Raw genomic sequence first — 23,196 nt, forward strand, 5'->3', positions numbered from 1 at the left:
TGTCTTGTTGGATATCAGTGACCTATATTCAATGTGCTGTCTGCTTTACCAAGTCTGAGTTAGATTTTCTGATACAGTGAATGTAGACAAATGGTGATTAGTTTTCATTTTTAATTAAATGCTGCCCTTCAAAACCAGTCTTTCCTGGTAATAAAATGTGTTTGTTAACAAGACGCTAACCTTAGTTGTCAGGCAAAGTCACAATGCATTCTAGAGTTGGTGGATTATTTCTGAAAAGACCTGCTTTCTTGTAATATTTCGTCATATTTTAGCATGAGAGGGCACTTTAATCTGGGCCTGCAAAGTTCACAATGATTTAAGTAGAGCAGTGTTTTTCAACCTTTTTTCTTCAGGGGAACCCTTTGGTGTCGTCAGATTTCTGGCAGAACCTGTACCGTGTACCGGTACCGTTTATGTCCCTTCAAGGCGAGCCCCCAATTTTTTTCAATGTAAAAATGTAGATGTAATGTAGTTAAGTGGCATTTCAATTTAGCCGGCACCATGACACTGTTAGCAAGCTATTCCCTGCAAACAATGCAAAGAGGTGATGGACAGTGAATCCCATAGTTAAATAATTGTTACTATACTGACAAATCTTACGACGAGAATTGACAGCATCAATTTTCTGCCTTGTCAGCTCTCTGGATTCAGATGCAATGTCATGCGATTGCTCAGTAACGTCAGCTTCATCTAACTTTCGTTTTTTATTAACTCGGTCCATGTTAGTGGTAAAAATGCATTTAGATTCAAATTATATTGAAAATTAATGCATACGACACCGTACAGTCTAACAATGGAAACGGAAAGAGTATGAAGGTAAACAAGTGCAACAACTAATAACCGCATAGTAAGCATGCATAGCATGGTGCAGGTACACAGGTCAGGCGTGATACGGTCCTGGTCGTTTTTGCTCTAATTTTTTTATCAATTTTTTTTTCTTACTAACTCTCGGAACCCCTTACTGGCCCTTGCGGAACCCTGGTTGAAAAACCCTGAAGTAGCGGGATGCTGGAAGAAATTTTCCTTCAGATATAGTATCTACCTAATTTTCTGATGGTAGATGTTAAAATACAGTGTTCCTTTGACTTTTGCGGGTCCGACATTCACGAAAAGTCTATACAGTACCACAGTTTTTCAAAAAATATTATTAAAAAATACTCTGGTTTTTTTGTATAGCAAGGGTTTTCCAGGGCCGCCCGATGTATAATACTGTGTGTTTTAACTCTCCTCCTCCTCCCCCACCACCCCAGCCATACTGCTTCTTTAAATAAAAGCTCGGCTTCCACCCCAGCCTCTCGATCCCTCCCCTTTAATTCTCCGAGCGTTGGTACACTCTACTTCAAGCCGAGCCTTATTGCCGCCCACCGCAGTGAGCGCAGCAAAGCCCCCAGCTTGCTGCCTTGTTGCCCCAGCAGGTTCTGGGGGTAAGCAAAACCAGGAATGGAGGAGGGAGGGGGAGGAAGGAAGGAAGGAAGGGAGCATCTCTGCTTTGTAGAAATTTGACTTTTGCAGGCGATCTTGGAATGTATCCCCCGCGAAAGTCAAGGGAACACTGTACTGTATGTTTAAAATTAAAAATGCTATAGATAGAAGTGAAAATTGGCTCAAATATCAAATCTTGGTATCATCATCTTCTGTGGAACCATAGCAAGATTACATTAAAAGTATTAGCAGGTTTTAAAAAGGGCTTTTATTATTATTATTATTATTATTATTATTATTATTATTATTATTATTATTATTATTATTTATTAGATTTGTATGCCGCCCTTCTCCGCAGACTCCGCTTTTAATCTCTATATTAGAAGTCTAAAATATGAGGTGCATCCTTTCTTTGGAGCTGGTAATGTCTATGTTAGTACAGCCTTTCCCACCAAAAATGACCAGAGATCTTTACATTAATGTCGGAGAAATATTGGTTCAATAGTAGAAGAAGAACTCAGTTTTATTGCACTTTTAAGACAGATGCAGTAATTTTATAAAGTTGGTTTGTCACTGCTCTGATTTTTAACTTTAGTTTAAATGTTTAAGAACAATAGCAGAAGTAGCACTTAAACTTATTGCTTCAAAGTGCTTTACAGCAATGCTCCACAATCTTTTGGCACCAGGGACCAGTTCTCTGGAGAGAGATATTTCTGCGGACAAGAGGGGGCATGATTTCATATGCTACCTGTATCTCGCGGTTGAAGCTTCACTTGTTTGCGCAGCCCAGTTTCTGGCATGCCATAGACCAGGGATTGATTTACAGAGTCAGCATATTGCCTCTGTCATTTTACAGATGGTTGGAAGGCTGAATCAACCATGAGCTGGTCAAATCAAACTTTTGGCAATGAGCAGAGTCAACCTGCAATACTGCATTCTAGCCACTGCGCCACAAGAGCTCCTTAAACCATACTTTTCTGGGTTTACCCAATTGCTAAATCAAACTAAACAAGTTATATTGTGCTTCAGTGTGATATTGTTTAGTGTGAATTTCCTAGAATAGTTGTGGAGTTAAATAAATGGAATATTTTATATACTTTTGTGAATGCTTTAATCCATCCTAATTTATTTAGGGATTTACCCTTCACACTGCATAATGTTCTAATGAATTAGGGCCAAAGACTGGGAAATTATGATGCTTAAAATCTAGCATATCTTGAGATAGCATATTTTAAAAAGCTTTTATTTTTTTTCAAGAAGTAAGTAATACAATTTCTTTAAACACTAGATGGCACCATACTATAATCCTGGGGTTTTTGACATTTCAGATTTGAAGACCTACTGATGACTTGATATATGCAAACATAAACAGAGTTATTCTGTTATTATGTATGCATCAATTATGGTAAATTATGAGCATAAGATTTTAAATTTGAGAAAGGGAGTTACTTTCCTATCTAGGTCAAGTCTATATACTACTGGTGAGGAACACTCCCATAATTTAATTTAATTGAAAACTTTCAGATTATAATTTCAAAAGGGATATTTTATATTTGGTTCCAAATAAAAGGGAAGATTAATGGCAGTGTCTTGGAGAAACAAATCTATTACAGATTTAAGTATGATGTGTTGTAGTCTTTAAGGCACTTCAAGATTTTAATTTTGTTGACTGTAACTTACTTCCGTCTGAACTTTTCAGACTACTTCCTTTAAATTTAATTAACCAAATATCTAGTTATTAATGTAATATTAAATTATGTAACTAAAATTATACATTCTAACACTCATTAATACTGCAGTGTGAAACTTAAGTACTCCATTTATAATTTCAAAACATGCCAAACTATCAACTTTAAGATTACATTTTGGAACCATTCTTCAAAAAATTGCTGTGGTGTTGGCAATTGCAATCCCAATTGATCTTGTTAACCAAGGGCTATCTGTACAAAGTACAGTGGTACCTCTACCTACAAACGCCTCTACTTATGAACTTTTCTATATAAAAACCAGGTGTTCAAGATTTTTTTGCCTCTTCTCAAGAAGCATTTTCCACTTACAAACCCAAGCCTCTGAAACTGTAACCGAAAAGGCAGGGAGAAGCCTCCATGGGGCCTCTCTAGGAATCTCCTGGGAGGAAACCCGGCCGGAAGAGGCGTGGAAAGCCTCCATGGGGCCCCTTTAGGAATATCCTGGGAGGAAACAGGGCCTCCACCCTCCCTGTGGTTTCCCCAATCGCACACATTATTTGCTTTTACATCGATTCCTATGGGAAAAATTCCTTCTTAACTTTTCTACTTAACAACCTGGTCATTGAATGAATTAAGTTCATAAATAGAGGTACCACTATATAACATATTTTTGAAGTTCTCTGAAGACATTCTGCATTTCTGTTTGATTTATACCAATGTTAATATTTATTATTCTAGCATTTTATATAATACCCATTTTAAATTGTAAACAAATTTATGTTGCATTTTACAGATTGTTTGTATCTTGTATGAGAGCACCAGTTTGGTATAGTGGTTAAGGCACCAGACTAGAAACTAAGAGACTGAGTTCTAGTCCCACTTTAGGCACAAACTCAATTGAGTCAGTTTCATTCTCTCTTAGTCCTAGGTAGAAGGCAATGGCAAACTACTTGCCAAGAAGGCTACAGAGATTAGTCCAGGCATGAACATTCTCTCAGCACGATGTTATGTATTGTATCTTATGTAAAGGTGATTAAAAATTGAAATTGCACAAGGGCTGCATAACTACCCTGCAATGAAAGACATATAGTGCTAGAAAATATTGCTGGCTTATATTATATAACATAAAACAGTTCCTTTGTTAGGAAGGTTGTAAATCTGGGAATATTTATGCCAAAAAAAGGGGAAAGGATAGTACGGTAATTGTGAAGAGCTAAATGGAATAAGAAAGAAAAAAAAAAACTTTGGATTTTTTCAGTAGGATCTTTCCCCATTTGTTTCTGATAAACTTCATTAGTGCGTAATATCTGGAAATAGATTTTTTTGTGTTTTGATGTAAATAATTTGTTTAAAGATTTGGTGATTTTTCACTAAATGTTTACATTGTATTCTGTGAAAATATATAGATGAGTAGTTGATTGTGTGTTCACCTTAACTGTATTAAAAGGGGAGATTTTTCTCTTAGCATTTAGTTCTAATGAGTTCTTGCAGATATTCCCCCTCCCCTTTTTTTTGTCAACAATGTAGTAGTGCTTTGCCACTGACTTTTTCTAGAGTGGTTTGTATGTTTCCTAGTCAAACCTGGATTTTTTTGAAAAAAATGATCTCCCATTCAAGCATTAACAAAACCTAATCTTTCTGAGATTTTGGTAGGCTAGCTCAGCCCCCTATTGTGGACTATCAACTATCTACCATATATTAGAGGTAGTCCTCAACTTATAGAATTTCTAAGTGTATGTATGTATGAATGAATAAGTATATAATTACAGTATATTAGAGGTAGTCCTCAATTTATAGAATTTCTAAGTGTATGTATGTATGAATGAATAAGCATATAATTACAGTATATTAGAGGTAAGTCCTCAACCTATAGTATATTAGAGGTAGTCCTCAACTTATAGAATTTCTAAGTGTATGTATGTATGAATGAATAAGTATATAATTACAGTATATTAGAGGTAGTCCTCAACTTATAGTATATTAGAGGTAGTCCTCAACTTATAGAATTTCTAAGTGTATGTATGTATGAATGAATAAGTAAGTAAATATATAATTACAGTATATTAGAGGTACTCCTCAACTTATAGTCATTCATTTAGCAACCATTCGAAGTTTACTTAACAACCATGCAAAAAAAGGTCATATAATTAGGCACAACTTACTTAACAACCATCTTACTTAGCAACAGATTCTGGTTTCAATTTTGACCATTAGTTGAAAAGTATCTATACTGGTATACTACATACGACTTTAAATTTCAGGTTTTGTTTTTACTCTCAGGTGCTAGCAGTTTTTAAGATACCTCTCCTATTTTCTAATGTGTATGCAAAATAACAATTTCTCCTCCCTCCTCAGGAACTAACATGCATCACTGTGGCTTCCGTGGTTCTTCGTATCTAGGAATACCTTTCAATCCATCTAAGGTTAGTGAATAATGTACTTTAATTGGCACTTTGTAAGCTAAAATGGAAATGAGGTGTAAAATCTAAGCATAGTGCTTTACGATAGAAAGATTAAAGCAAAAATACTATAATGTTTTCTGAAAATGTAGAGAAAATATTTTTATTTACAGACAAATTAAATATAGTAAATTGGTATAGATATAAATAATATATAGATATGATATTTTTATAAAAGCTTTAAGATAATGCAGATATTTTTACATCTTAAATAATAAGCTTTTCTTATCCAGTCTACCATAGAATGATTCATACATTGGCTGTACAGAAAATGCATGTACTTCTCTAAAGGTCTATGGAGATTCTCAGCCATCCAGATCATGGTTAACTTATCTCTAAGGTGCTTTTTCAGGAGGCAACTGGACTTTGTTTTTAGTTTTGAAGACATTTCGCTTCTCATCCAAAAAGCTTCTTCAGCATTTCACTTCACATCAAAGAGGCTTCTTGGATTAGAAGTGAAGTATCTTCAAAAGAAAAAACAAGAAATTAGCGTTGTCTCCTGAAAAAGCACCTTTGGAATGTACTTTTTTCTTTCTGATATGGTTATTCAGTACATTTTAGGTATTTAGCAAGCACATCATAGTTCAAAGAAATTCTGGTGCTTGCTCTGAAATCCAAAACTTTCAAACAGAGTGATTTGTTTTTTATTAGTTATTGGTCAACCTTTGGTAAGGACAAACTGCAAAATGCAATTTGGGTAGGCTTTTCAGTTACCTTAATTATGAAGAGTCACCATAATACTGTTTTCTTCATTACTGGGAATCATCAGATGCTGGTCTGATAAAATTTCTCAAATAGAAACTGATAACATTTCCAAACAGAGAAATTCTCCCTCCCTTCCCCTACCAAGAGGGTTGGAAGTCATATAGAATACATGAGGATATGACATAATATAATACCCACATCTCTTTGTTCTGTGAGTTTAAATGAAGGTAGTCTGGATACACCTTTTTGAAAACCAAAACAGGAGAAGAAATCCCTCTTGTTTTCCCAGTTTGAACAGATTTGCCATGCCATTGTTCAACCTAATAATAATTGATTTATGAATAATTTAATAAACCACAACTGTAAAATGGATTAGATTAGATTTAGATTAGATTTATTGGATTTATATGCCTCCCCTCTCCGTAGACTCTCCATAGACTGTTATTGGTACCATGTTTATAACCTTTTATTTGAAAAATTGAACATTTATTTATTTAACTTGCTAGGAAGAGTTTCTAAAATTATCAGTATGGTATTTTTCTAGTGTCAATATGTTAATTTTTAATCAAATGCTATGTTATTGGAGATGTGTACTAACAGAGGTAAGTTGAGATTAAAAACAGCCACCAATTGACAAAAGGTCTCTGCAAAAACTCTTTGGTATCATAAGTCTATGTAGCCTTAAAATAGCTTCTTCCTATACTCGCACAGTTGCTGATATGTCTGGGTCATGTAGAGGTGGACACTTATATATAGCTTTTCAAACAGTATTCTGACTAGATCCCTCCTGAATTACAATAAAAAGCTCAGGGCAATTAAAATAATGTAAAATAAATGCTTATATTTATGTAATTATAATTTTGTTTGGTAAGCAAACTTGCATTTTCTCTTGTTTCAGGGGCCTGGTATTTCTCATCCATATGATAGTGGGCATATAGCAATGACTTACACTGGCCTTTGCTGCTTAATTATTCTTGGCGATGACTTAAGTCGAGTAAATAAAGAAGCTTGCTTGGCAGGACTCAGAGCACTACAGCTGGAAGATGGGAGGTACAGTAAAATATATTTAGAAAAGAAAACAAATGTCAATCATGCACACTACTATAGCATAGCAATTGGCCAAGCTGTATCTGGATTGGGCATCTAAGTAGATAAAGAAAAGGTATCTTCCTGTTCCATGCCTTTGTTGTTACCTTTTCAGAGGAGGCAGCTGGAAACCATGGCTTTCCATTAGGATAGTCTTTATTAGCCCCTTCCTCATTTGCACAGCACAGCTCAGGAACAGGGGAACCCTATGCTCTTGCCTTTAAATGATTTAATGAGAAACATAGAAGACTGACGGCAGAAAAAGACCTCATGATCCATGTAGTCTGCCCTTATACTATTTTTTGTATTTTATCTTAGGATAGATATATGTTTATCCCAGGCATGATTAAATTCAGTTACTGTGGATTTACCAACCACGTCTGCTGGAAGTTTGTTCCAAGGATCTTCTACTCTTTCAGTAAAATAATATTTTCTCATGTTGCTTTTGATCTTTCCCCCAACTAACTTCAGATTGTGTCCCCTTGTTCTTATGTTCACTTTCCTATTAAAAACACTTCCCTCCTGAACCTTATTTAACCCTTTGACATATTTAAATGTTTCGATCATGTCCCCCCTTTTCCTTCTGTCCTCCAGACTATACAGATTGAGTTCATTAAGTCTTTCCTGATACGTTTTATGCTTAAGACCTTCCACCATTCTTGTAGCCCGTCTTTGGACCCGTTCAATTTTGTCAATATCTTTTTGTAGGTGAGGTCTCCAGAACTGAACACACTGTTCCAAATGTGGTCTCACCAGCGCTATATATAGCGGGATCACAATCTCCCTCTTACTGCTTGTTATACCTCTAGCTATGCAGCCAAGCATCCTACTTGCTTTTCCTACTGCCCCACCACCCTGCTAACCCATTTTGAGACTGTCTGAAATCACTACCCTTAAATCCCCTAAATTAGCAGGGTATTTCATGGCCTACCTCCATTACTTAATGATAATCAAGTAGCTGGTAAATGACAAGTAGCTGGTAAATGATATGCTAGGCTAACAAAATTTGCATTTACAGAAATACAATATAAAATGTTGAGCCAAGAAACTGAAATAGTTGTAGATGTACATAGAAACAATTTACAGAAACAATTCCACTCTGCAGTTTTGCAATACGATGATCAAATATAAATGTGTGTGTGTGGGTGTCTTATTTTGGGGTCTGTAACAGCTGTTTGACTGCATCAAATGTTTAACCTTGAAACAGAAGAACAGGAAGTACTGTGCTCCATGCTTCAAACCCTTTGACCCTTTTGGAACCCTTTGAAACTATTCAAGTGGCCCAGCATGCCTTTTAAATGCCTGGTTCTCACTTGAAAATGGATGCTTCACAATATTTCTTGCAGACAAGAGTTGGAAACTCTGCATTGTGTATCTCCAACATCAATTATTTCTTCTGCTATTGTAATTGGCACTTGAGCTCTTTAGAGTCATATGTCTTCCTTTATACAGTACTCCTGTATCAACTTGCACATGAACACTGTAAAAATAAGCATGTGAAAGCAAAAGCAAAAACAAGCCACATAGGCATGCATACTAAAAAAAATAAAAGTGTAGTTTTTGATGTCTAAATGGGTGCTTGAATTGTTGTATTTCCATAATGGGAAATATCTATTTTCTGAAGACCTTAATCTGCTTAAATTGGATTTATAATTGAACTTGACTCAAGGAAAATTTCTAGATAGACAGACAGACAAACAGATGATAGATATTGATATTATTAACAAACCTGATCATTGAAGGAAGACTATACCATTGTGTTTTATCTTGGAAACAAAAATACATAGTTAAATAATGTAATAACTATTATATAACTGAAATATTTTTTCTAGTTTTTGTGCAGTTCTTGAAGGAAGTGAAAATGACATGAGATTTATATACTGTGCTGCTTGTATATGCTACATGCTCAATAGCTGGTCAGGGATGGACACAAAGAAAGCCATTGAGTATATTAGAAGAAGCATGGTAAGTTTTGCCAAGTGTCACTGGATTAAAATGGGTTTTTTTTGTATCCTGTACTTAGAAAGCAACTCAGGCCACCATATTACTACTGGTTCTATAGAACCGTTCTAATCTGTCTGTACATACATTCACACACACACACACTTCTGTCTCTTCCTTTGTGTGCGTGCACATGCATGTTTGGAGAGAGGGAATATAAACATAACCATATACTCATATCTATACCCTGTTTCCATGGTCTTTTGAGACTGAAGGATGCCAATGCAGTGCCAGTCATCCCCTGATAATAAGCCCAATTGAGCTTTTGAGTGCATGGCAATAAGGCCAAGCACTTATTTCAGAGTTTAAAAATAAATAAATAAATAAATAACACAGGGTCTTATTTTGGGGGAAACACAGTATACATCATACATCCATTTATTCATAAGACATTCATGTCTTTTTCCCAACTTTGCTGACAAATTATATCATAGGGATAGTACTTAGCTGTTTCTTGAGTAGTTTCTAGTTTAACCATAAATAATAAAGATAGTAACTGCCACACAACGTCCCACACTTAATAATTGTTGATAAGAAAGACCAAAAACTCTGAATGTGAACATTAAAATTCCTGAAGATAGCAAAATAGAAGAGAAAGACAAGGAGAAAAATCTCAAAATATAAAACCTTCAAATAGAAGTAAAATGATTGTATCAAAAGACAGCAAAGGTACTACCAATAGTAAAAGGTGTCTTGGGTACAATTCCAAAATACCTGGAGCACCACTTGAATACCATTGATATTGACAAAATCACCATCAGTCAATTGCAAAAGGCAGCTTACAATCTGCGACAATACTTTTAATATTGTTAAACAACGTGTACCTATCCCAAATTTTTGAGAAGAACTCAATAGGTGGACAAAAACGCCAAATCCAAGACTAAACATCTGGCTGACTTTGTGACCAATTGTAATGATAATACATATATATCACCCAACAACTACATATAGTAATACAAGATTCATAGGGATACAGAAATGTGTATTCTTACAGTACTAGCTAAATATATAGACTTTCTATCATTTTTATCTCATACCTTCATAACTTCTGTTGGACAAACTAGCATCTGATAGTTTTCCCTTTTAATTGTATTTTTTTTTCTTGTTTAATATGAAAAATGTTTTTACAAAAAATGAGGATGTTAAAAATAGCATCTGGTATTTGAAATCTGATTAACTGAAGTGGTTTTTAAATTCAGACATTTAAATTCTGTTTTGGGTAATGCATTCTATACTCATGCCATAAAGTGTACTATAGTAAAAATGGTGATGTTTAGCTTTTGTGGAAATTAAGGTTGTAATATTTTTAAATATATTGTTTACATAATAAGGAATACCAAGGCTATCAGCTCAAATTTAAGCTAATGCATACTATTCAAGTGTAATTACAGTGATACATTCTACTCCCTAATACAGTGAAAATAGGAATGTTTTGTTTACTTCAGTATAACTGCATTAAATGTAAAAATGTAGGTTAATTTAAAAATCAGAGCATTGCCTAAAGTTATAGTTGCCTAGTCTACACTTAATATCATTGTCTTAAATCATTGTTAAGAAACAAAGAATTCCAGTATGAATAACATACACAATTTCCTGTCATAAGCTTCTAAAATGAGGTGGTAGTAAATGAGCAAAATTCTGAATTACATAAATTTCTTTGTCCTCTTTATCTGATTACTGCAAATGTTCAATTTCTATGAAAGTCTGGAACCTTCAAGAGTTGAAATTGCATGATCCTAAGTATGTCAACTTGTCGTTTCCTGTTTTCTTTCCTTTTTATTTCCATTCAGTTATGTCTGATTCTCAGAGGCTGTCTAGACAGTTCCACGCAGTGTTTCTTGGCAAGGTTTTTCAGAAGTGATTAGCCATTTCCCCCTTCCTAGGGCTGAGAGACAGTGACTGGCCTCAAGTTGCCCAGCTGGGTTTTTTGACTAATGTGGGACTTGAACTCATGTCTCCCAATTTCTACCTGATACCTTAACCACTGCATCAGACTGGCTGCTCAATAGCCCTTGGATTATAATAATGCCACAAATGTTCAGTCTTATATCCACATCATTCTAATTAATCTCTCTAGATGTTTCAGTCTGCACTCAGGAGCTTTCACCGAAGGACAGGACTCTGATACATAAGTAAGATTTATTGCAGATACAAAATAGCTAAAATAAGATACAGAGTTTACAAAATTTTCACTGTACAGTGTTCCCTCGATTTTTGCGGGGGATGCGTTCCCAGATCGCCTGCGAAAGTCAAATTTCCGCGAAGTAGAGATGCGGAAGTAAATACACTATTTTTGGCTATGAACAGTATCCCAAGCCTTCCCTTAACACTTTAAACCCCTAAACTGCAATTTCTCATTCCCTTAGCAACCATTTAGATTATTACTCACCATGTTTATTTATTAAAGTTTATTTTAAACAAAAATTTATGAAAGGTGGACAAAAGTTTGGCGATGACGTATGATGTCATCGGGCGGGGAAAACCGTGGTATAGGGGAAAAAACAGCAAAGTATTTTTTTAATTAATATTTTTGAAAAACCGTGGTATAGCCGTTTCGCGAAGTTTCAACCCGTGAAAATTGAGGGACCACTGTATATGTGTCCCCTCAAGTTTAAATTCTTTCCCTTCTGTTTTCTGTCCTTTTGTTGTAATAGATTTACCCAGTCTTTTTCTCTGGTAGGGCTGTTGTTAGCATTGGTACTATGTTTACCTAATGATTTAGTTGTAGGCTCCTTACTTCTCAAGTTGTCAATTCTAGCTTTCTCATGAATTCCTTTAAGAAAAGAGATAATGTATTCTTCACAGAGTGCTTACTTGCCTATTTTTAATTCTGATCTGATGTGGGGAAAACTTGAAATGATTAAAATATTACTAGACTGAGCCCAGAGAATGAAAAAAAAATTGTGCATTTGATTTAGTACTTGGAAAATAAAGTATGCTTCAAAATAATGATGTTGAACAACCAATATTTTCTTAATTATGATTAATATACAGGATAAAGGAGGCAGTATTTTAACCGATAGGCAGAAATAAATGCTTGAAATTATTTACTTCAATTTAATATAAAGTTCTTATTAAATGAAAATATTAATCTTAATTTGAATCCATTTAAAATATTTGTCTTTCCATACAAACTCTGTTTGAATATCAGTTGGAATTTAATATTTATACAGTATAAAAAGTTATAAGGTATAACATAGTTTGTATGTTTTATTATATTGTAAACTAAATATATCATTGATGCAAATTGCTATCATCAATGTTGATTTTTCAGGTACAGATAATGTGTTTATCAAATTATATTTGATATACAGTGATCCCTCGATTTTCGCGGGGGATGCGTTCCGAGACCGCCCGCAAAAGTCGAATTTCCGCGAAGTAGAGATGCGGAAGTAAATACACTATTTTTGGCTATGAACAGTATCCCAAGCCTTCCCTTAACACTCTAAACCCCTAAATTACAATTTCCCATTCTCTTAGCAACCATTTAGATTATTACTCACCATGTTTATTTATTAAAGTTTATTTAAAAAAATGTTTTTTAAAGGCAGATGAAAGTTTGGCAATGACATATGACGTCATCCGGCGGGGAAAACCGTGGTATAGGGGAAAACACCGTGAAGTGTTTTTTACTTAATATTTTTGAAAAATCATGGTATAGACGTTTCGCGAAGTTCGAACCCACGAAAATCGAGGGAACACTGTATTATATTGCATCTTTATTTGGTATACATAATGTCCACTCATCTTATTCCCTACAAAGATAACCCAGAGATTTGTATTGAGAGTGAACAAGCTGTCTAAGGAAGGACTAGTATTCAGGATCTCCTGGTTTCTAGTCTGGCACTTTAACCACTACACTGACTCTTTCTTTATTTGCATAATGGCTCTTTATACAAGGCAAAATAGATGTCATTGTTAGACCAATGACACAAAGATGTTTGTTTGTTTCACAATATCTTATGTTACTGTGCAAAAGAATAATATCAACTTGTGTAGGGAATACAAATTGGCACGCTGCTGAAATTCATAGAGCTTGATAATCAGTTATTATTTTCACCAGATAAATGTTATTTTAAGGTAATATTTATATATATAAAAAGAGAGTTATATATTGTGTGATTCTACTTGCAGGAATCTCTTTCCCTTAGGTTTCTGCATTAACTCAGTGCATTCTACTATACACTCACATATTAGTATACTACTACAGCTCGTGTATCTGTGCCAGAGTAGAGCATTCCATTGAAGGAATCTTCAACCCTCAGATAACTAACTATATGAGGCAGGTGAATACATTGGGAAGATGGGGTGAGAAAGCATTTTTCTATGAATAGAGTTAAGCTTGCAAAGATTTAAATCCAAGCAGAAGAGTTACTTAGCTCCTAGATTTCAAAACAAAATCCAATCTTACAATATTTCTAGGTCTCCCCTAGTGATTGAAAAATTAGATCTTTGTTTTTTATTTAGAATTAAAAGTGCTACCATTTAATGGAGCACTGATCTCCAGTGAGAAAAATGCAGTTGAGGGAGGTGATTCTGGTTTTTTGTTCTACTTTTTATTCTACTTTCTAATACATTGATCTTGGTCCTGACCAAGTTCAATTCACCTTATGCAAAAAAATGTAAAAACCTGTCTCTTAAAAAAGTTATATTGTCAATTTATTTTTATTTTTCAGTCCTACGATAATGGTCTTGCCCAAGGAGCAGAACTTGAATCACATGGTAAGATACTTATTTGGTTTAACTATTAAAGAAAAAACGATTGTGGGCATCTGATTAAGCGTCACTTCTACCCCAGTGTTGGCAAAATGTGAACACTGTAAATTCTATTTTGAGAATTCTTGTGAGAAGGGGTGGGGTATCCTCTAATTTTTCATTGAGAAAAGCTAGCTTCTCCCATATTGGAATTGCTGTTTCTTCAAGTGTCCTGTTTGCTACAACTGTGCAGTTTTGCTCCCACATGCATTGTGAAATAACAGCTACAGTATCTTTTCAAACTTGGATGAATTAGAACCAATTAAACTCAGTTAGAGGCTATTAACTGGTATACCATATAGGAGGCAACTTTAAAAGATTAAATGAATTTATGAAGGAAAAAGCTATGGCTGTCAGTAGTTGCTTGAGAACATTAATAGTAGACGATACTTCTGTAAATTAAACCTTACTAGTAATTCCATTAAGACTGTAAACCTATTGAAGAGACTGTCCTCTATGCTATAGGTGGCTCTACTTTTTGTGGCATTGCTTCATTGTGCCTGATGGGTAAACTTGAGGAAGTTTTCTCTGAAAAAGAGCTGAAGAGAATAAAGAGATGGTGTATTATGAGGCAACAGAATGGTTATCAAGGAAGACCCAACAAGCCTGTAGATACCTGTTATTCATTTTGGGTAGGAGCAACTCTTAAGGTAATTTGAAAGTATAAATAAGACTTTAGAATCTTTGCTATTAATTATAAGTCTGCTTATTCTATATTAATAGTTTTATTGTGCCAACAGCATAAAAGCTTCTGAGTTTTTCATCAAGCTAGATGGTTAAAATTTATGAATGAGCAGGAAGAAAGGAGAAAATTTGTAGCTGATTTTTGAGTAATATATATTACTTTGAGGCTATCAGTTTTTAGCATTTAATATAAACATTGCATCATCTAGTTTAGAATGTTCTTCATGAGAAATTGCTTTATTGTGACATTTCTGAGGTGTTTTGAACATGATAAATTTTTCTTTCAGCTTTTGAAAATATTTCAGTACACAAACTATGAAAAAAATAGAAATTACATTTTATCAACCCAAGATCGCCTTGTTGGTGGATTTGCTAAATGGCCAGATAGTCATCCAGGTATTTTCCTTTTTTTTGCTTACTCATGTGATCATTTATGACAAAGAAAAGGTTGTCTTAAAACAGAGCTGGAGGTAAAAGAAATAGGAATGTTTTCTAGAATGAAATAAATTTTTGTCTCTAATTTTCCAAAAGATAAAACAGATCTACAGATAAAAGTATTTTGTAGAATCCCTCAGGCAAGATTCTCTATACGTATTTATTGAATAAGTGTTTATCATATGGATTAATAGTCAGCTATAAAAAGGAAAGTGGTGTCAGAATAAATGAATAATTGTTCCAATGGAAGGAAATAAGACTCAGGTATTTGTACAATACAGGATAATCTGGAATTGGATCATCAATATATAGTCAAATTAAGATGCAAGTCCAGATGACTCGGGAAACTCAAATGGATTATAAAGAGCTTGTTTTTTCAAAGTCTTTGAAAAGTGAATAAAAGAACAAATGAACTTATTTAGAAAATGCAAAATGATAAATATAGTGGCAGAAAAAATGAATATGCACTGATAGTTATTATTTAGGAAAGATGCACATTTCTGCTAAACTTAATATAATTCTTTAAAGAATTCTTCATTGGCCAAGAGTGATTAGACACACAAGGAATTTGTCATTTGTGCATGTGCTCTCTGTGTACATAAAAGAAACATTTGTCAAGAATCATGAGGTACAACACTTAATGATTGTCATGGGGTACAAATAAGCAATCAGGAAACAATATTAATATAAATCATAGGATACAAGGAACAAGTTACAGTCATATAGTCATAAGTGGGAGGAGATGGGTGATAGGAATGACGAGAAGACTAATAGTAATAGTAATGCATCCTTAGTGAATAGTTTGCTAGTGATGAGGGAATTATTTGTTTAGCAGAGTGATGGCATTCAGGGGGAAATTGTTCTTGTATTTAGTTGTCTTGATGTGCAGTGCTCCTTAGGGTTGTTTTGAGGGTAGGGTCAGAGTTGAAACAATTTAAGTTTCTTGTTTGGGGTTTTGGATCATAGAATAAAAATGTAACTATTAAAGTTTTACAACTTGCTATTTTGTGGTAGCACTTAGAATACCTTACAATTTTCTAATCTAATCACTTCATCTCAAAAATATCAGAACATTCTACAATAGTGGTATTAACCAGACCCTAAATTTATCTACAGTAGGGATAATACAGGTAGTCTTCAACTTACAACCACAATTGAGCCCCAAAATCATGTTGCTGAGAAATTTGTTAAGTGAATTTGCTCCATTTTTACAACTTTTCTTGACATATTTGTTAAGTGAATTGCTGCTGTTGTTAACTGAGTAACATGGGTGTTAAGTGAATCTAGCTTCCTCAGTGGCTTTGCTTGTCAGAAGGTCGCACCAGGATACTGTAACTGTCATCAATGTGAGTTGGTTGGCAAGCATCCAGATGTAAATCTCATGACCATAGGGAAGCTGAGGTGGTCATATGTGTGAAAAATGGTCATAAATCACATTGTAACTTAGAATGGTCACAAAGCGAATTGTTGTAAGTTGAGGTCTAGTTGTAGTGCTAGGGCAAAAATAAAATATATATTTATATTTATATTTATTTAAATTTAAGTATAGGGAATTACATTCTCATATTCTCAATAATTTCCCCCTTCTTCTATGATAATAATGTTTGATAAAAAGTTCAGATGTTTCTGAGTTTTTCACTGTCCTTAAAACATGATTTTTTAGGCTTCTGAATATCTGAAATTTCATTTTGGGGGAAGAACTATTATAACATTATAATTTCATTCTCAGTAGATTTTAGAGTAAATTAGATTTTTCCCAGATGGGATTACAATACAGAACTGGCGGATGAATTGGAAATGAATGTGCAAACAAATGTATCATTGATCTGGAATGAAATGCAAGAAAAAGAGATTGGGTGACCTTTCCAAAATGGAAGTTTAAAGTGTTTTATATTATGAAATCCAGGGTACTGAAACTTTGGATTGCAAGTCCTAGGAATCAAATAACAAATGGAGCTTTTGTTGTTGTGTCCCCTTTGAAGATTTTTTGGGGGAGCTGTTCAGTTGAGACAAACGTAAAGTTTTGCTTTTAAGGATAAAAAATAACAAACAGATATATAGAAATGCAGAGACTTTATGTGATGACAGTGTATGTAAAAAGGATGTAGAAGTACTAGTATATCTACTAGTTAAAATGAGGGAGCAGTGTAATAATCCTCCCCCCCACCACCATTGCAATCCTGAGCTCCATTAACCGAGGTATTGCACCCAGAATATAGGGTTAATCTGCACTGATTAATCTGCAATTGAACTACTTTGTCCAATGCATTTCAAAAGGGACATGGAGCAACTAGTACAGGTTCAGAGGAGAGCTACAGAGACCAATGCCTCTAAGGAATATCTTAATGAGCTGGGTATGTTTAACTTGTAAGAAGAAGAAAAATGAAGTCGAGATATGATCACAGTCTATAGCAGTGATGCCGAACCTATGGCACAGGTGCCGCAGGTGGCACACGGAGCCATATCTGCTGGCATGCAAGCCTTTGCCAATCTCAGCTCCAATGTACATGTGTGTGCCGGCCAGCTGATTTTTGGCTCACACAGAGGTTCTGGGAGGGTGGGGGAGGGTGTTTTTACCCTCCCCTGGCTCCAGGGAAAGATTTGGAGCCTGGGGAGGGTGAAACATGAACCTACAGGGCCCACCAGAAGTTGGGAAAAAGGCCATTTCTGGCCTCCAGAAGGCCTCTGAGGGGCAGGGGAAGCTGTTTTCGCCCTCAACCAGCCATTGAATTATGGGTGTGGGCACTCACACCTGCACAATAGTGTGTGCGCACGCTCTTTCGGCACCCGAGAGAAAAAAGGTTCGCCATCACTGGTCTATAGGTATAGGCAATTTTTGACATTGCCACAATTGGAACCAGAATTTCTATTGTTAAGCAAGTCAGTTTAGTAACTGAGTCACATCTGATTTTAAGACCAGTTTTTTTGCCAAATTTGTTAAGCAAATCATTACAATTGTTAAGTGAATCATGCGGGTCATTACACGAATCCAGCTTCCTCCATTGGCTTTGCTTGTGAAAAGCTGGCTGCGAGGGTCACAAGTGGCAATCAAATGACTCTGGGATGCTGCAGCTGTCATAAATACATGCCAGTTGCCAAGCACCCAAATTTTGATTACGTGACTGTGAGGATGCTATGACAGTTTTAACTACGAGAACCCTTTGTAGGTCACTTTTGTTTAGCGCTGTTATAACTTTGGATCGGCACTAAACTAATGATCATAAGTCAAGGGTCTACCCTTAAAGGTTGTCACAAGCAAGAAACATCAGAGATATCCTGTGTTGAAACTTTAAGCATGATAGATAATAATAATAATAATTTAATAATAATAATAATAAATAATAATAATAATAATAATAATAATAATAATTTATTGGATTTGTATGCCGCCCCTCTCCGCAGACTCGGGGCGGCTAACAACAATAATAAACACAACATGTACAATCCAATAATAAAAAAACAACTAAAAACCCCTATTATAAAACCAAACATACACACAAACATACCATGTATAACTTATAATGGCCTAGACGGAAGAGCTATCTCAACTCCCCCATGCCTGGCGGTATAAATGAGTCTTGAGTGGTTTACGAAAGACAGGGAGGGTGGGGGCAGTTCTAATCTCCGGGGGCAGTTGGTTCCAGAGGGCCAGGGCCACCACAGAGAAGGCTCTTCCCCTGGGGCCCGCCAAACGACATTGTTTAGTCGACGGGACCCGGAGAAGGCCAACTCTGTGGGACCTTAGCGGTCGCTGGGATTCGTGCAGTAGCAGGCAGTTCCGGAGGTAATCTGGTCCATTGCCATGTAGGGCTTTAAAGGTCATGACCAACACTTTGAATTGTGACCGGAAACTGATTGGCAGCCAATGCAAGCCACAGAATGTTGAAGAAACGTAGACGAATCTTGGAAGCCCCACGATGGCTCTCGCGGCTGCGTTCTGCATGATCTGAAGTTTCCGAACACTTTTCAGAGGTAGCCCCATGTAAAGAGCGTTGCAGTAATCGAACCTTGAGGTGATCAATTCACTAAATCAAAAGAAATGAAATTTAGGGCACATACTAACAGAAATTTCCAGTAAGGACTATTAAGCAATAGATTCGTCTGGTCTTGCTAGAAATTTTCAAATGACAGTTCTAGAGTCAATATTTTGGAAAGGTTAATAGTTTTCCTCAGGAAACAGGAAAAGGTCTAAAAATCCCTTCCAACTCATACATTCTATTAGTCTCTACGCCAGCATTCAGCAGTTTTCTAATACTAACTGAAGGCTCTGTAAAGATCTGTGATGCATTGGCTAATCTTAGAAAGCTAAGCAGGGTTGGACCTAGTTAGGCTAGACTGGAAAGTTAAAATTAACATCCTAGAAGAAAGCAGTGGTAAACCACTTCTATATTGTTGCCAAAAAAATCATAAAAGGATATATTCATAAAGTCACCAGAAATCAGACTTGGCTTGGAAGACATGATATATTTGTACAGCTATAGAATTTGCTTGGAATCATGTAATTTTGCATCCTAGCTTTGAAGAAAAACTATGGAACTATTAGCAGAATTTAGAAAAAAAATCCCTCCACCATAGTTCCCTCTAAGCTGAGCAGTGAGCAATCGCTCACTTAAAAATCATCATCAACTCAGAGTTTTCCAAACCTGCCCAGAAGCCGAGAGGGAAAGAGTGAGAGGGAAGGAGAGAGAGAGGAAGAGAGGAAGAAAGAGAAACAGATAGAAAAAAGAGAGGAAGGAAAAGAGAAAGAAAAAGAATGGGAGTAAGGAAGAGAGAAAGAAAATCAAAATCTAGTTTGAAACTAGCTCAACTATTTAAGTGGCATTTTGATATTGATAGAGTTGCCCTATTATGAGCTCACTGTTATAGACACACAGTACAGTATTTTATTTTGAAATTCTCTGAGGCAAAACAGGGTGGGTTTTTTATTTGTTTGTTTGTTTATTTATTTATTTATTTATTATTTCTGTGCTGCCCAGTCACGAAGGGACTGCCACTCAGACACTATACTTTTCCGCCCCCCCCCAAAAAAAAAATTAGAGGGAACACTGCCCTCCACCCTAAAATGTTTGCTAAACCTTTGGATGATTTAATATTGTTTTGAGGCTTTAAATCAAATTGTTTGATATTTGTCTATGTAGTTGAGAATCAACATCAGAATGTTAAATGTTGACTATCTTGGACAATTGTCTTCTTTTTTATTTCTTAGAAAGTTTGATAATGTGTTTACAAGTTCTTCTGCAAGATTGTGTCACTTAATCATGCCATTGGTAGATACATGAATAATCATGTACGTTGTACAAGGATCTTGCTGGGAAAAATCTTTCATGAAGATTTCTAATTGGATTCATATGCTGGCACTAATTATGCTAATTCAGCTTCTATTATCAATATAAACTTTGTTTCTTTTAATTATCAGACTCTTCACTATGCTTTTTCATCCTTGCTGAAGACCTTGGTGAAAAGTCAGGTCTTCAAGGTCCTTTCAAACATCACCAGCATGGCTACTGTGAGGATCCCAGATGGAACTTAATTCTAGAGGGTAGATGCTAGTACTTAAAATGTGAACTTCCGGGGTCCTGAGAGATGGCATTGTTTAATCAAAGCAAGACAATCCTGCAAGACTAAATAGGCCCAACAGATGTTACGAGAGGCAGGTTATCCCTCAAATACTAGTCCTTGTGCTGTGTAGGTCTTTATAAAAATGAAGAACACCTTGAACTGCAGCTGGAAGCAAGCCAGCAACAGTGCCGTTCATGAAGCAGATATTACACAGCATACTGAGACATGCCTGTGACTACCTGTGCAGGTGCATTCTGACCAACTGAAGCTCCCAGGCATCTTCAACAACAGTAGAGCATATGTTGCGGTAGTGAAGCCAAAACTACTGATCAAACAGACATTATGCAAATGTTTAATAATTGGATCTACATGTTGGCATTTGAGAGAGATAAATCCAGCCATAATACTTACCATTGAATTTCTCAGGCTATTGGAGTTCTCTTTTCTTTTAAAACCATTGAGTGATTTGGGGCCATTCACTGTCATTCATCCCAACCTACCTCATATGCTTATGGTTTTTATAAGAAAAATGGAAGGAGAGAATCCTACATATGCTATCTTGAGCTGAACAAAAGGTGTCTCTAAACAAAAAAGCCTTCATGCAGTGTTCTCTAAGCTTGGCCTATTATATTATATTTCCCCCCCCCCCCAAAAAAAATATGAACTTGTGTGTCAGAATGAAGCTTTCTTTGTTGTTTACTTTCAGTGAAAATGTTGTGGTTCAGCCTGAGCCAGATCAAAGACCAGCTGCGTCTCTGCTGGCTCCATGCCGGAGGAGGCTGAGAGCGGAGAGGAGAGTTGTTTACAGTCAGACAGTGCAGACAGCAGTCACGAAAGTGACGCTGATGCAAGGCCTGGGAGCCCTGGGGAAGGAAGGGCTATCTCCAGCAAGTAGCTTTGATTCTCTGGAGTCCCTGGATGACGACGCACAAGCTATCATTAGCATGCGGCAGAGACACATAGTTCAAAGGAGAAATCAACTGCATAGATATTATCAGCATTGAATGAGGAACACCAGGGGGTTGGGTGTGGTCCTCATTAGCAGGGAAGGGTTTATAAGGCATGAGAACCATTCTGGCAGCGTGGAGTGTTATCAAAGGGGAGTTGGTGTTATCTGCATTTTTTCTCAGCGTTTTTGTTCCTGGCTCGTGGCCCAGCAGCCTTGAAGACTGGTGGGAGGTTTGGGTCTGTTAGCTCAACAGCCTCGTCTGGCATTAAGGATCCTGTGTTTCTGTATGAACAATTGCCTTCATGTATCTATTTGGAGTTCCAGTGTTTTCCTGATCTGTAAGGACATTTTCTGTTGGCTTCTTTTTTCTTTACCATTATAAAACTGTGTTTGGATTCAACCGGTGTGTCTGGCTTATGTTTTTGGGTTGGTCATAGCTTCCGGAGTGACCCAGACAGAACAGAAAAGATCTAAATTTAGAAAATAATAGGTTATGGTACTATATGCGAATACTATATGTATCTCTCAATCATAGACACTCATTTCTGGTTTGCCTTTCTAGATGCTCTTCATGCCTACTTTGGGATTTGTGGCTTGTCTTTAATGGGTGAGTCTGGCATTCGAAAGGTTCATCCTGCCCTGAATGTAAGCACAAGGACTTCAGAACGTCTTCATCACCTTCACCAGATCTGGGCAACCCAGGACTCTAAACAGTCTTCAGAGGAAATGCAGAGTGCCACATGACTGAGACTCCATTTGAGCTTGGTAGCATAATTGTAGCCCAAGGTTCAAAGCCATGTATAACCGATGTGCTCTTTTAAAGTACTGGTATCATAGAATCAAATTCATACTGGCATCAACTTGACAGCTTCTGGAATGGACTTTTTTTTTAATGCTTGCCTTTACAAATGCAGAGAGAAGATTGGTTTCAGAAAAATATCTTCAAAGCAAGATGAGTTAATGGACACTACTTTATTATTTTAAAACAGTGCAATGGCAAACTATGATAAAGAAACTTCAAAATGACCTTACATATTTTCATACTAAATATCTTGAAATTAGTGATACTTATGTAATAAGGACTTCATATGGAATCTTTAAATTAAGTCTTAATTGCTAAAAGGTGTTCTTTAAGGTAGACAATAATTGTATAATCTTTGTACAAAAATAAAATTATTTTATTCATCATGTACTATATTTATTTGGGGGCTCACCTTAATTTAGATTTATACAGAGGTCAATTGGGCCATCAATTTCAGTAATCTATTAAATACAGCAGCCTAAATTAAACTATCCAGGTATCTCCCTCCTTAGATTTATTTATTTATTTATTAGATTTGATTTGTATGCCGTCCCTCTCCGTAGACTCGTAGATGATATTTATGTGTTTGGTTTTTGTTTCCCAAATGTACCACTTTGCCTTTGTTGAATTACGGGTAGTCTCCAACTTGCA

At 35.9% G+C, this 23,196-nt stretch overlaps 1 protein-coding gene across 1 annotated transcript in view; it reads left to right on the forward strand.

The window, feature by feature from the left end:
* The window catches only part of PGGT1B (protein geranylgeranyltransferase type I subunit beta), a 28,170-nt gene extending 5,242 nt beyond the window's left edge, over window positions 1–22,928 (forward strand). Inside the window, exons 3-9 of the mRNA XM_070742892.1 lie at window positions 5,466–5,533; window positions 7,173–7,324; window positions 9,193–9,325; window positions 14,038–14,083; window positions 14,582–14,766; window positions 15,088–15,196; window positions 22,306–22,928. Of these exons, the coding sequence (XP_070598993.1) occupies window positions 5,466–5,533; window positions 7,173–7,324; window positions 9,193–9,325; window positions 14,038–14,083; window positions 14,582–14,766; window positions 15,088–15,196; window positions 22,306–22,487 (875 nt within the window). The 3' untranslated portion in view covers window positions 22,488–22,928. The remainder of the gene's footprint in view (window positions 1–5,465; window positions 5,534–7,172; window positions 7,325–9,192; window positions 9,326–14,037; window positions 14,084–14,581; window positions 14,767–15,087; window positions 15,197–22,305) is intronic.
* Window positions 22,929–23,196: the final 268 nt, after the last annotated feature.

Source organism: Erythrolamprus reginae, chromosome 2, assembly GCF_031021105.1.
Source record: "Erythrolamprus reginae isolate rEryReg1 chromosome 2, rEryReg1.hap1, whole genome shotgun sequence".
Taxonomy (NCBI): Eukaryota; Metazoa; Chordata; class Lepidosauria; order Squamata; family Dipsadidae; genus Erythrolamprus; species Erythrolamprus reginae.